The 14,909-nt window shown below is 36.5% G+C and overlaps 2 protein-coding genes across 3 annotated transcripts in view; both read left to right on the forward strand.

Moving 5' to 3' along the window:
• Window positions 1-4,405, forward strand: part of LOC118736797 (prolyl 4-hydroxylase subunit alpha-1) — a 108,960-nt gene extending 104,555 nt beyond the window's left edge. For both annotated transcript variants that reach the window (XM_036466834.1, XM_036466833.1), the window contains 5 exons: window positions 2,529-2,698; window positions 2,766-3,248; window positions 3,338-3,403; window positions 3,516-3,681; window positions 3,818-4,405. In XM_036466834.1, the coding sequence (XP_036322727.1) occupies window positions 2,529-2,698; window positions 2,766-3,248; window positions 3,338-3,403; window positions 3,516-3,681; window positions 3,818-3,903 (971 nt within the window). In that variant the 3' untranslated portion in view covers window positions 3,904-4,405. The remainder of the gene's footprint in view (window positions 1-2,528; window positions 2,699-2,765; window positions 3,249-3,337; window positions 3,404-3,515; window positions 3,682-3,817) is intronic.
• Window positions 4,406-10,566: 6,161 nt separating this feature from the next.
• Window positions 10,567-14,514, forward strand: LOC118736798 (prolyl 4-hydroxylase subunit alpha-1). The gene is made up of 7 exons (XM_036466835.1): window positions 10,567-10,950; window positions 11,025-11,179; window positions 12,392-12,548; window positions 12,627-13,845; window positions 13,894-13,950; window positions 14,026-14,191; window positions 14,266-14,514. The coding sequence occupies exons 1-7, from the start codon at window positions 10,706-10,708 to the stop codon at window positions 14,355-14,357; spliced, it is 2,091 nt and encodes a 696-aa protein (XP_036322728.1). The 5' UTR covers window positions 10,567-10,705; the 3' UTR covers window positions 14,358-14,514.
• The last annotated feature ends 395 nt before the right edge of the window (window positions 14,515-14,909 follow it).

The raw sequence follows: 14,909 nt of genomic DNA on the forward strand, positions 1-14,909 counted from the left end.
AATTCGCCTTGTAAGAAATTTTACAACTTTAAAATTAACTGTCAAAGGATGTCTAAAGTAATGATGGTACTCACTGTTTGAGGCATTTAAGGTGCAAAGTAGTTATGTAGCAATCCAGCATACGTTTTGTTGTTGGAAAATTAATACCTAATAACCCCTTAATAAAAGGCCACAAAGAGTGATATCACGCAGAAAAGCCTGAAAGTATGCAATTTTATGTTATAGCGGCGCAGGGTGTAGATAATGAACAAATTCAAATCACAACTCTTCAATAGAAATTTGATTTGGGCACATTATAATATGTACCTACATATGTAGTATGTATCTGCAAATGCTACATAAAACATATGTCCGTATTTCTTTCTTAAGTATAGTTTTTTTTTGTAAAAACATCGCTCTCATGACAAGTAGGATTAACAATCCTGACGGAAGAAAGTGGTTTTTTTTAAGTCAACAAATTTGAGAACTACTTTGAAACAAATACATTGAGTAAATGTCATAAAATTCGATGCTATTTTTACCCAAAGAAACCATTTGTATCCTGCAAATATGCAAAAAGCAAATCTGTGAAGTCCAGAACGAACGCGTATTCAAACGAAAAATACTGACTTTGAAGTTCGTTAAGCCAAATGCATTTTAAAGTAATTGTAATCAAATGCAGAGTCGGATAATTGACTGCTTCCTAGGACATCGCCATGTTAAATAAGTCAGTTCATTGAAGGGGAAAAAGTGGGAATTTCAATTAAAGTAATTTAATTTCCTTCACGGATTTATATATTCAAATCTTAACTGCTTATATATGCGATAAAATTAATGAACTAAAATAAAGCCTTATCCTTCGATACCCTTTTACTTAATCGTATTCATCTTACAAAAGTGCTATATTTTTTCAATATGGGGTGGACTGGACCCAATAAACATAACGAATTCGCCTTGAATTCGAGGCGAGTGTGTTTTCTCTGATAGAACTATCGAGACGAATCGAATTCGAATCGAGTGTTGCTAGTTTTTCGAATCATTAATGAAAATGTAATAACAACAAATGATGTTTCTAAGGACATCAGAAAATGTGAAGTGAATAATTTAACATTGATTAGCACATCTGTAACTAAATACCCATTTCCAGAAATAACCAAGGTTGTACAAATCACTTTAAACACAGATATTTACTTTGTTCCGATTAGAGGTGGCAGATATTTGCGTTCCCGTGACTTTGTCACGGTTACTCCAAAAGTTACTGGTAACTGCTGTGACAACTTCCAAAAAGTCACCGTGACAGACTGTGACAAACAGTCGCAATGAGGTTTTAGTAGTCGGATTTCGCCTTCCACAATTACAGTAACAGTCGCTGCTACGAACTGTGACTGTGATAAAGTAGCACTCTCAATTACATATCGAGAAACTGCGAACTTAACCTTAATTATTTAGGAGAAAAATTATATTCTTGAGCAAATGCAGTATATACTCGTAAATATGTATATAGTTGGGTATATCCTCGGTACGGAGGATGTATTGCCCGAGGCGGTCCAAGTCAGCTAGGCTCTGAAATCAACTTAAGACTTAAAGTTCATCACCAGCTCCTTGCTCTGGGATAGAAATTTCACGGCGGAATAAGGTTATGCCTACGCCCAACGTAGAGTGAGTAAGGATCTCATGTCGATGTGCCTGAACTTAGTAACAAGTTGTTCTGCGGTTTGTGAAATAGCTATTAATCCTGGTAAGACCGAGCTCATTTTATTCGTCAGGAGTTATAATGTGTATAATATTTAGAAGCGAGTAAAAACAAGGTGGCCTATTTGGCTGTTACGGTGCCATTGGTAAAAGATGCAGCCTCCAAATCTAAAACACATGTAGCTGTATAAAGACCATTATAGGAATAATTGATTGTTATATTAGTGCTTAGACGAGCTCCACCTCCGATTTTGCGGCTGTTTTCGGAAGAGGTTGCCGATACAGAGAAGTAGACGACTACACATTTACTAGAATAATACCGTCGAGAAGAATAAACATTTAAACAGATAGCCAAGATGAGAGTGATTGCTCGGTAAGGGAATGCTTGACCTCTCTCGTGCGGTCGCCCCGAAATACATACCAATTAGGTTGATTTTGGTCCCATTTCAGTTAACTGAAAGATTGAGGAATTTGCTTACATGGGATCTTCGAGTTTATTTTTCCTGGCAGAAAGGATATAGGAGTTCAAGTGGTACTCATCTTTGGGCGAACCCTAAGACATTCACTACTGCAAGGACCTTCCAGCAGCTGATGAACCGTAGGCAGCCAAAATAGCTTCTTAAACTGACCAGGCATTAAGTCTTCGAGCAAGAGTGTAAAGAACGTGAAGAACGTAGGGCATCTCAGCACTCAGCTGCCCGCTTTTGCTAAGCTAAATCCGAGGGAAATCTCTGCCTTCGGAACTTCATCTTGAGCACGCAGCGCTGCCACCTACCCCAGCCCTAAGCTAAAACATCCATCCATCAAAAAACTTTAGAACAGGAACTCAAATTAATGTTGTTTTTAATTTATTGCAGGCAACGTGGAAAGAGCGCTTACGATGACTAATGAACTATTGGAACTAACACCCGACCATGAACGCGCCAGAGGCAATAAGGTATTTTACGAAAAGGAGATAGCTGAACTCCAAGCTGAACGCAAAGTCAAAGGTGACGATGGTAGCGAGAGTACACCTGTCTCTGATTTGGTAAGTCTACGATGCCTAATTTGGCAGCAGTCGGAATTCACTAACAATTCAATCTGCTTGATTGCAGCCGATTGCCAAGGGTGATCCCAGTGATTATACCTTTAGCGAACGCAAAGCATACGAAATGCTTTGTCGTGGTGAATTGAAGCTGACCCCAGCGGATTTGCGACCACTCCGATGCCGTTATGTTAACAATAATGTGCCCTTCCTGCGCTTGGCGCCACTCAAACTCGAAGAAGCCTTTTTGGACCCTTATATTGTGATCTACTATGACGTAATGCATGACAAGGAAATTGAATTGGTTAAGAAACTGGCGCGTCCTCGATTCCGTCGCGCTACCGTCCAGAATGCGGTGACCGGCGAATTGGAAACCGCTAATTACCGTATCAGCAAATCGGCATGGATACGCACAGAGGAGCATAAGATCATTGAAAACATTGTACAACGAACAGAGGATATGACGGGTTTAGATATGAGTGTGGCGGAGGAATTACAGGTGGTGAATTATGGCATTGGAGGCCATTATGAGCCGCATTTTGATTTCGCAAGAGTGAGTTGAAGACAGAATTAAACAATGAAATTATTTTAGCGCCAGGGAGTATACATTGAAATTTTAACATTGTATCTCGTTCCTTACAGAGGGATGAAATTCGTGCCTTCCAAGGGCTCAACACTGGCAATCGTATCGCAACGGTGTTGTTCTACGTAAGTCTACTTTGATGCCGTTTATAGGCAAAATATCTCTGTAAAATTATAGCCGAAGGTGGTAATGTAACGCGTTTACGATGTGAAATATCTTTTTGTTTTTACCTCGTAGATGAGTGACGTGGAACAAGGTGGTGCCACAGTCTTTACAAACTTACGCATTGCTTTGTCGCCCAAAAAAGGATCAGCGGCCTTCTGGTACAACCTGCACAGGTCCGGTGAAGGTGATTTCAGAACGCGTCATGCGGCCTGCCCTGTTCTAACTGGCTCTAAGTGGGGTAAGAATACATACAAAAAAACATATGTGCATACATACATGCATATATTTAAGTATGTATATTTATGTACATACGTTCATACTTACATACATCGGTAATATATCTGTAATAATAAATACTTACTTATCTCTTTCAGTCTCGAACAAATGGATACATGAACGCCAACAAGAATTTCGTCGACCTTGTGGTCTGGAACCTGACCACGGCGAATTTGCAATTTAATTCCATTTAAAGAAAAACCAGCAAGCGGAAGTATGCGTACGAGTATTTAAAACTTGATAAGCATTCAAAGTTGTTACCTAAGAGTTTTAACTTTTTGAAGTCGTACGAAGCTTTATGTTTATATTTGACCGTTTACATGTCGGCCATAACTTTGTATTTTCTACATTGTTACTGTTAGGGCATTCAAATTGAAACTGTTATCGGCAACTGTTTGCACATTTAGAAACGCTATGAAAAAATCGACTCAGAAATTCGGTATGCCATTTTGTAAATGTCGCGTTTTTTCTAAAATTAGTGAAATTCAATTTTATAATTGTTAAGCTCTTTTTTATTCCACTTACATAAGTACATATGTATATTTGTACTATTCTGTTTGTACATGCGTAGATATACATACATACATATGTATATGTATGTATTTATTTATCTTATAAAGGTTTTTTAATATAAAAAAAAAATGTTAAATTAAAAACGAGTTTTGCAATATATTTATATGTATACATGAATTTTTACTATTTTTGGTTTTAGGGGAGGTGGAAAGGTGAGTGCAACCTTTGTTTAAAAGTGCTCAAATTCTTTGATGCGTATTCTTTTTGCGCTTTATTTATTTTTTCGGAAAAACGTTAAACGTCGAAGGTATAGAATAAAGGTAATGCCGCATTATACTAAAGCCAGCTTCCCGACATAAGCTACTTTTCCATAAGAATACAGATATGTATGTATGTATATATGTATGCACATGTGTACAGTGTTGCCAAACATGGGCTTTTCCTACCAAAACTGGTAGGTTTTTTTCCATTTAGTAGGTTGGTAGGCTTGATTGGATTTCGGTAGGTTACGTGACAATGAGTAATCGTTATTTGCGAAAAATAGAAAATATGTACGTACATATCTCCAAATATTTTAGCAACCTTTTTTACACAAATATTTCACCGGTGCGTTCGTATAATGGCGGCCACAAACATGTAAATATACCTGATTCCTAAGTACAAAAGTTATTATTGCCAATATGCCATACGGACATCCATATATCGTGACCTAAGGGTGAAAAGGTGCCAAGTCCATTTTTAAAAATTGTTCAAGAGAGACGAAAAATCGATGTAGTTTCGTATTACCTGTTATCTGCGATATAATTTATGGCGTACTTGGACCAAGATTCCAGAAAAGTCTGCCAATGGGCTCGTACTCAACCATATTTCAGGCGGAAGTCTTCCGAATCGAAGTCTGTGTTCGCGAATGTCATCGTAGAAGGCAAATGAGGCCAGAATAAATTATATGTCGGACATTCAGGCAGCGTTAAAGGCCTTAGAGTCTTTTAAAATGGCATTAAGGCTTGTAAACTTTTGAACCACCTGCGAGCCCACAATAGCGTCACGCATGAAGGGTTTGAAGGCAACGAAAGGGCTGACTGTCTCGCAAAGCGTGAAGCCCAAATGCGTTTGCATGATCCCTAACCTTTCCGTGGTACATCTAAAGGATACACTGCATACCTACTTAGGAGCTAGCTGGGAATAATCTCAAATTGCTGCCTATTGGCGGAAGTCAAACGGAATAAGATAATCAAAGATAAGCGTAACTCTTTCCAGCAGGAGCTCCAAAAGACACCTTGAATTTAGAACTCTTACTGGCTACCTGACAGCACACAGCAAACTAACGTACGATTTTAATTAAATGGGTATTTTTTTAAATGGGTTTGTCGGCTGCTGAAAGAAACCCCAGAGTATATTCAATGTGCCTGCCCACGAAGCATGAATCGTAGATTGATACACCTTGGAGAACGATTGCCTTTTCCATCTAAAATTTGGAACATGGCCTCATCCAAAGTGCTGAGCTTTTTAATAGCACAATATATCTTCTTAGGTCACAGCGCGGGTATCTTCGACGTAATAATAATAATATCGTCACTAGATACGAATAAAGAGCTCGGAAAAACTCTTTGGGGAGTTCTGGGGAATACTGTTGCACTCGAAAATATAGTTGACCGCGGGTCTTTCTTCGCTGTCAAAGAGGTTAACGCGGCTTTATTTGCCGTCACCTATGTTAAGAGTCTTTCTTCGCCGAATGTTTTTTACGCCTCTTTTTTTTTGCTATCAACTTTTGAGCTCGCGTCTTTATTCGTATCTAGTGACGATATGTATGTATGTGTAAGGAGACATATGTGCCCAGGGATAAGTCTGTACAGTAAAATGAATCGTTATACGCAGTTAATTTGTTTTTATTAATCTAGTTGTGTTTTAGTTTTACTAAATGTTATGTTAACTATGTTTTTAAAAAATTTGACATTGAAAACTAATATTAAAACTCAAAAAAATGTTTGGTTGGTTATGGTAGGAAAGGTTGGTAGGAAAAAAAATGTCTCTGTGGCAACGCTGCATTTGTATATACACCCCGCGACAAAATGATACGATCACTCAGTTTTGGCTACTTATTTTTGATTGTATTTTTCAAACTAATTTGAATTATTTGTTTATACAAGTAATTTTTCCTTTAAAAAAAAAGAATTATAGAAATTGGTTAACGTAGTCCACAGTGGTGCGGTAACATACATAAAAAAAATGTATATGTATATATTCCGACGAATAACTCTCTCTTTTTGTGAAGTCGGTTATAGTGATGCCAGAAATTCTTTGTTAAATTACCCACGAATATCGAAAAAAATCCCTCAATTACCCACATCTTAAAAATGAATGTATTGAAAACATATATTTCAGAATTAAAGAAGTAACATTCATGTTACCTTAATATGCATATATGTATGTACATGTAATATTCTTTCGAAATTCGATCGATAGATTATGCACTAAACGCTTAAAAGAATTTAAAAACATTAATAAATTAGCTTCAGTGTTTATCGAAACCCAAGATTTTGAAGAATCTTTTTTTTTTGTTTTTCATTTTTTGAATACTTACTGGCAATTCTTAAAATGATCACCGTTACAAATTTGTTGCATAGTGTATGCGAATATGGTTTCTGGTGACTTTAACGTTGAAGCACTTGACATTTTATTATGTGAAAAATAACACTGGTGATGCGGTATAATGACCAGTTCTGGCTAACATTTCTTTTGTTTTTTAATGTTAAATATTTTTTTTAAAGAGTCTAGTTCATTATATAATAAACTGAATCACCATTTCAAGCTTTGTACAAAAATTCTATAAATTCAAGCAAAATTTCACCTTAATTTCAATCCTTTATTCAGAATTTTGAGAAATTTTACGTATGCTGTTGCATGAAATATTTATTTATTTTTTTATTTTTTTATTTATTTATATTTATTTTTATTTTTTTTATATATTTTTATCATGTGCTGTTGTGTAGCCTGCTAAATTTTAGTAGGATAAAGTGCAAGTTTCAAGTGTACAAAATTCCGTTAATTTTTTCCAATTTTTTAGCTGACGGTGTTGTGCATTTTCTTCCACATAAAGTATGCTCCATGATTTAGGTGAAAATTGGTTGAATTTTCATAATTTTTGTACAAAGTTCAAAATGCAGATTTATACGCAGTTTATTATATAATGAGCTAGACTTTTATAAAAAAAATATATATTATTTTAAACATGAAGGAATTTAAGAAATGCTGCCAAAACTGTTAAAAAAGGTGTTTCTATTATTTCTGCCAACTGTGTAGCTGTTAATTTTTTAGGCTTGTTAGAAGTCGGCGAACGACTCTATGCAAATATTAATTCGAAAATATACGATAGAGTTATAAAATAACCTAATCATTTTTTCTTCCCAATTAGACACAAGCGAGGGCATGTGTGCAACTGTGGCATACTCTTTAAAGAAAAACATTACTCCATTTGTATGTATGTACCCTAAATCTATCTCAGTTGATCATACTTATATATGTAAGTAGGTATGTACATTAGACTACAGCACCAAAAAAAGTTGCGGGTTTTCCGCCGGGATTACAAAATCTAATATACATACATATATATTCAATAGAATGGTATTTTGCCACTCTTTTAATTTCTTTGCAAAAAAAAACTCACTCACGTCCCTTTTTTCCAATACCAACACATCTTAATTCAACTTGGAATGACGCTCGTTTATCCTACCTTTCTCTTTTATCCCTTGAATGAGTTTTTTATCAAAAAAAAAAATAATACCTCACAAGTCTAAATGGGAATAGGTTAGGTTCAGTTATTCAGGTTTTTGTTATACCAATCTTAGAAAAAAGTTCAAAACAGCATTTTTTATGCAAATTTTTTAAACCTAAACCGTTTTGTCATTTGAGGGTTTTTTAATCTTTAAGAAATTATTTTTATTCATAAAAACTCCATTTTTGGAGGTATTTTCAAATCGGTCCAGCTCAAATATAATAGATTTTATAATTCCAATGGAAACACAGTACCTATTTTGTAGTGTCCGACCGAAGCTGGAATTTTGGCTGAAGCCGAAACCTAATATTAGGTACTATTCAATTTTCGGCCGAACACCGAAGCCGAAGCCGAACATTAAAATTGAGTTTTACGTTTCAAAAATAGCAAGTCAGTGATTTTTTATTTCGTAAAAAGTGAGATATCGTAATAAAAGGCTTGGACTGTATATATGTGCAATAACGTTTTACCTTTTTGAAAAGAGTTGCCACCTTTTAAAAAATTATATTCAAATTATTTACAAAAAAATAACCTATCCCAAAATGGGTATCAATCGAAATGGGTTTGAAAAGCTTTGTTTCTTAACTGAAATATACGAGAGTTTCCACCTGTTTAAAAAATTATGAGTCCCAAACTAAAGGGGTTTCAGAAAGTTGTAGTATTTTGAACAGGGTAGCTATCTGCTTGAAATCTCGAATTCAGTTTACTTATACACAATTTATATAAAATATCAAAATATGGATACGAAACGAAGGAGTAATAACAAATATTTAGTTTGAACGCAAAGAATATTTTTGAGGTGTTGGAAGAGGGTTACCACCCGTTTAAGAAGTTAAATTAAAATTACTTAATAAGTTAAATGAATTTTTTAGATATGGGTATCAAATGCAGGGGGTTTGAAATTTTTTTATTTCTGACCATATTTTGCGGGGGTGCCACATGTTGAAAAGTCAAATTCCACTTAATTCATCAGTTAATTAAAATATGTATCGCTATGTCCGACGAAGGAGAGTTAACAAGGATTAAGCTGGAAAATACTTTTGTAGGGGGCTGCCACCTGTTTGAAAGGTCTAATTCAATTAACTAATACAAGAAGTATATGAAATAAAAAAATGCCACAGTCAAACAATACAATATTAAGAAATCTTTAGTTTGAACGTTTTGAATGTTTGAAGAGGGTTGTCACGTGTTTAAAAAGTTACATTCAAAATATTTAATAAGTTGTATGAATTAATAAAAAATGGCTATCGATCGTAATGGGTTTGAAACGTCTTTATTTCTAACCTTTATTTATGAGGGTTGCCATGTATTCGAACAATTTAATTCAAATTAGTTCATCAGTTTATTGAAATACATGCGTAGCACAATGTCAAACGAAAGAGATTTTAGAGGATATTAGTTTGAAAATACCTTTGAAAAGGAATTTCAAAAATGAGAGCTTAGGCCTGTAGATGTTTTTAGATTTTTTTTAATCAAGAAACTTTTTCATTGGTATAGGGTGTTTCGAAATTTGACTAAATTAAAAACCTGTGCTATGCGAGACTTATCTTCACTCAGAAACGGCTGCGCGGTTTTAGACGAAATATGACACTCAGATCTCTTATAACTCTGACTAACATTTGGAATGTTAATCAAGTTTTTGAAATTCAATTTTGGGCCTCTTGACAGAATTTGGGTTCACCAGTTATTATTATTTTTAACACCTTACAAACATAAACTTTCCACAGCCGCTAAAAATTCTTGGTATTGTGAAGATGCAATTGTAAATGCTTTTTCAAGCTTGTTTATTTTTTTTGACGCTTCACTTTCCAGGGAAAACTCTTTCTGGCACACATTGCAAATCGCAGTTGACTTTTTTCTGTTGGAAAACTTCCAAATAGCGCCCATGTTTCTACAAAATCACAGCAAAACGCAATTGTATCACTTTTATGTATTTTTTAATAGAGTTCTTAGGTATACATCTTCAAAAGTGTTATGTAGAGATGCGAAACAACAACAAAAGTTTAACAACTGTCGTAAAATAATGTAACTTTAAATACAACACCTAATTACCTAATTGTTCGGCATTTCCGAAGCCGAGCATAAAAAATCAGCCGAATAGGCCGAATAGCGAAACCAGGCCGAACCTCCGGTCGGACACTACTATTTTGTTTTGTGTGGAGAGTGATGCAGTCTAATGTACATACGTACCCAGTGGGGAAATGTAATGTATAGTAATCGAAATAATAAACAGTAAAACAATCCTTTTCACATCCGAAAATGCATTTTTTTCCCCAGGGCGATACCTTACGAAAAGTGGGGCATTCAATTTTGCATTACCTAGTATCGAGAAATGAATGTGTTTTAATATGAAATTTTCGGAACTTTTTCAATACATTATATTATTTTGCACGCATGTAATGCATTACTACTTTTCCGACTGGGTAGTTATTTATGTACTTACATAGGTACATACGCATGTATGCAGGCGTGTATGTGTATTTTTTCTCTCATTGTATATACAATATGAACATAATCACATACAAAAATATATGACATATAACCGCCAAAAAGACGTACATATGTACGTAGCATTTTGAAACACCTGCACATAACTGGCGTGTCAACGACTCAGTCGGAGTTATACTTCCCTAATCGACACAACAGTTTGTAAAGAAGGTGGGAGTACTGCATTGTCTTCGCCACTGACAAAGTCTTAGGAATGGCTTCACAATCGCAATATCCTGATGCTACCAGCCTGGTTCTGGAATGTGTCGGCAAAACCTCGTCGATGCCTCGGTGCATTCTTATTTTCCTATTTGTCGGCCTATGGACCGTTAGTTGTCAAGCCGAGTACTTCTCCTCGATCGATAGTATTCAATTGCTGGCCGTTGTTGAAAAAGAGTTTATTCAATGGTTTCAACAATTTATTCGAACACAGGCAGAGGACTTTGCAGTCTTACGCAAGTGGGTAATCCTTCGATATACATATGCATATATATAGGTACATATAAATTTTTAAATAAACTTAATTACTCTAGTTTCATAGCTAAAGTGAAGAAGGAGCACGAATTGGCGCTGGAGGATCCGGAATCATATCTGGGGAACCCCATCAATGCATTCAAACTCATCAAAAGAACCGTAATCGATTGGGCGGAACTAACAGAATATGCTTCAAATCATACACGACTGCAAGGTGAGTGAGCGGAGTTGATATGTACATATATTCGCGAGTTCGTTAAAAACCTTTCGCAGCCATTCGAGCTTGAAAGACGATAATGGAATATCCGCATTGAGAGCGGTATTGATCGCGGGAAAGAAGTTTCCCCTCCTTGCATGCTCATCTTTCAGTTTCCTGATGTGTATGTATGGTTGTGCATTTATCACCTACCACACTACCACAGAAGATAGCTCTAGATGCAGGTTAATAGAAGAATCGATCAGCCGCCCTGCAGGCGCTGAAAAACACTGCAGACATCCGGCAACCGAAAATTTAAGTTGAGTGAGAGCTTTTGTAGTATATCATCTGCGGCTCCTTAGAAAAAAACGGCGATAGTGTGTGGTCTTACCCGAAGCGTTCAAACTTCGCATCAACGAGTTTAATAAACTCCATCTCAACTTGTCTGTAGTTTCCCACATACATACTTGCATATTTACATACGTCTACTGTTAAAAAGTGGGGACTTTTGTCGGCGTTGAGAGCAAAGCCCCTGAACCATGGTTAGCTTATTCCTTGTTGTAGATTTATGCATTGACGAACACCAGGCACTGATTTTCAAATGTACATCGAGAGCGTTCATAGTCTTCCCAGTGCGTACCTCTACATTTGTATAGAGAGAGTTAGCTTAACATTATTTTTCGAAGGAAGCAGGAGCTAAGCGATTTTTGTTTCCTTTGAAAGTATAACCATGGACGCTTTTGTCGGATTTGCATTTACGCCATTTTCTTTAGACCAAGTTTTCACAGCTTCCAAAGCGCTTTGTACCACATCGCATAAAGACGCCTGGTGCGCAATTCTTGAAAGGCTAGTGCCTTTCAATGACACCCACAAGCTGATGAAGAGCTCTGTCAACTTGCATTTCCAATAAATACGCTAGCATTGCTTACATGCTATAGACTATCTTCAAGGGCATATCAGCGGCCTTTTTGAACAATTGCGGTCTAATTATTAATTGTCACCAAACCTTAACTGCAATTTATGCCTATTGGATGGAAAAGAAGATTACAACTCGAAGGGCGTAATTGCTCATTTAAGTAAAAGCAAAAGAAAGTGTGCAAACTTTGCCTATCACCACATGTTAAAATTCCTGAAACTTGCTTTAGCACTTAACTGTAGTTAAGCTTTTGGTGGAAATGGGCTATTAACCTTTAAATGATGAACTAAATATCGTTTCCACTTTCATTGCAGCATTGAAAAGGAACTTTACACAGTTGGAAACGGAACTGAAAATGCCGGATGTCATTGAATTGCGTGGTGCGGCCAAGGGACTAGCAAGACTACAGATCATGTATAATTTGAGCTCGGCTGATTTGGCCGATGGAATCATCAACGGCGTAGATTATGGGTAAGCCATATTTTTGATTAACGCAATGGTATTAGTATGAAATAGAAGTGGTATTAAAATCGTAATTCTATTGTTAAGATCTCAACTCTCAATTCGGGAATGTTTTGAAATCACAGCCAATCTTTTCGAAGCCAAGGAATATCCTTTAGCTATCAGCTGGGCTAAATTAGTATTGAAATTTCTGGAGGAAAGCACCGAAAAACCCCCTATAGAATATGAAACAACTGGAGATCACGATGACAGGGACCTTGAACGCCTCCAATTAAATAATGATACTGCAAACGGAGCGGCGAACAGTGAATATACATCTGGATATTGGGATGATGATGAGGAAGACTGGGATGAAGATGAATACGAAAGTGACGATGAAGATGAAGATAAAGATGAGGAGGATTACGAATATGTTGATGAAGGCGATGACCTCATATATGAAGCAAGATATGGGGTTTTTGCTCCTGTGGTGCTATACGATCTACATGAAGACAACGAGCACAATAAAACCCTTAAAGGAATTTCAGAAAAGAGAACAGACATGGGCGATATTCCAAGCCAGGGCAGCTATAGAGAAGCTAACAACACACTAAATCAATCAAATGAAAATTCATCAAACATTCCAGCAGCACAAACGAGGATATTCGAGAACGACCTATCGAACCGCAAAATGTACATGGATACACTTGAATATTTGGCACTAGCTGAATTTGAATTGGGCAAACGCGAAAACGCAACTGTATACGTTGATAAAATACTAGAACTAGAACCGGAACACATTTTTAAAGATCTGGAACTCTACATGAATGTTAAAGAAGTACGAAATCAGCCGTATTTCGATAGCATGGGTGCTTTGCAAGCACAAGCATGGTATGCAAACTATTCACGACTCTGTCAGGGTAGGCGAGTGCCGCAGAAGGAATTTCACAAGCTCGAATGCAAATTGGACACCCTCAATCATCCGTTATTCATGCTGGCGCCATTGCAGAAAGAGGAGGTGCTATCAGATCCCGAAATCGCCATCTACTACGGGCTGCTAAGTGACACACATATAGAGGAAATTCTTAAAATGGCCGACGATGGTATGTTCCGTTCAGAAGTTGGCAATGCGCGCCAAGGTATAGTGAGCGATGTACGCGTAAGCCAACAGAACTGGCTTCAATATGAGGGTCCAACAATGAAATACATTTATCGCACTGTATCGGCCATTAGTGGCCTCGATTTAACCAGCGCCGAAGCTATGCAGGTGGCCAATTATGGCGTTGGCGGACAGTATGACCCGCATTTCGATTTCTTTGGACCAAAGGTAAGTTTACTTAGAAATGCAATTATGCGCTAATTAAACTTTCAACAGACTGATGCCCCCAACGCCTCATTGGTCGAAGATCGCATAGCCACAAATATGTTCTACGTAAGTCAAAACTTTTTACTTTAGTTTCAATGCAAACACAAAACGCAAAAATTTTTCATTTCGCATTTATTTTAGCTCTCCGACGTAGACCAGGGCGGTTACACAGTATTTCCTCGCCTCAATGTATACTCAGAGCCTGCAAAGGGAGCAATGATTATGTGGCACAACTTACACAAATCGCTGGACCCCGATTTGCGCACTCTCCACGCTGGTTGTCCCGTCATAAAAGGAGCCAAACGAAGTAAATCTTTTACTTAATAAAAAAAATATATATGTATAAACAAATTTTAATATCCGCATTCATCTATCTTACAGTTGGCAACGTGTGGGTATATTCCAATTATCAGGAATTTAGACGGCCCTGTGATGTGATACGTGACAACTATAAATCAGAAGAAATCGTCTGACACCACATACATACTATTTATGTACATAAATAAGTACTATGTAAATATACATACATACCAATTTCTCATTGTAGTTTTTTATGTCTGGTTCACTTATGTTTCGATGTGAATAGGTAAATATAAGTTAATAAATGTTCCATTTTTGATATAAAGTAAATATATACCTGCATACATATCGTCTTAGTTTGTTAACTTGGCTTTGTTCAAAGGGTTTACAATCACACATACATACATGTATATAACGAATCTTTTGATGTGAATGTTAAATGTAAAACGTATGGTAAGGAAATGCAAACATATGTACTTATGCATAAACAAACGCAGTATTCATGCAACTATGTAGCAGCGGAACGCACAGTCTTTCGACCATATGGAAGCAGATGGAAAGAAGTTATGGTGAGAGCAGAGATGCTCAACAAACTATATGAATCGATTTCGTTTTGTTGTTGCGCAAAAATAATTTATCATACTAATTCCGTTACGTTTCAGAACGCAAATTAACGCAACAAAACTCAATCGTTAATATCGAAACAAAATAAATCAACGAAAAGT

This window comes from Rhagoletis pomonella, unplaced genomic scaffold (assembly GCF_013731165.1).
Source record: "Rhagoletis pomonella isolate Grant_MI unplaced genomic scaffold, Rhpom_1.0 Rhpom_scaffold_00004, whole genome shotgun sequence".
In the NCBI taxonomy this organism is placed as follows: Eukaryota; Metazoa; Arthropoda; class Insecta; order Diptera; family Tephritidae; genus Rhagoletis; species Rhagoletis pomonella.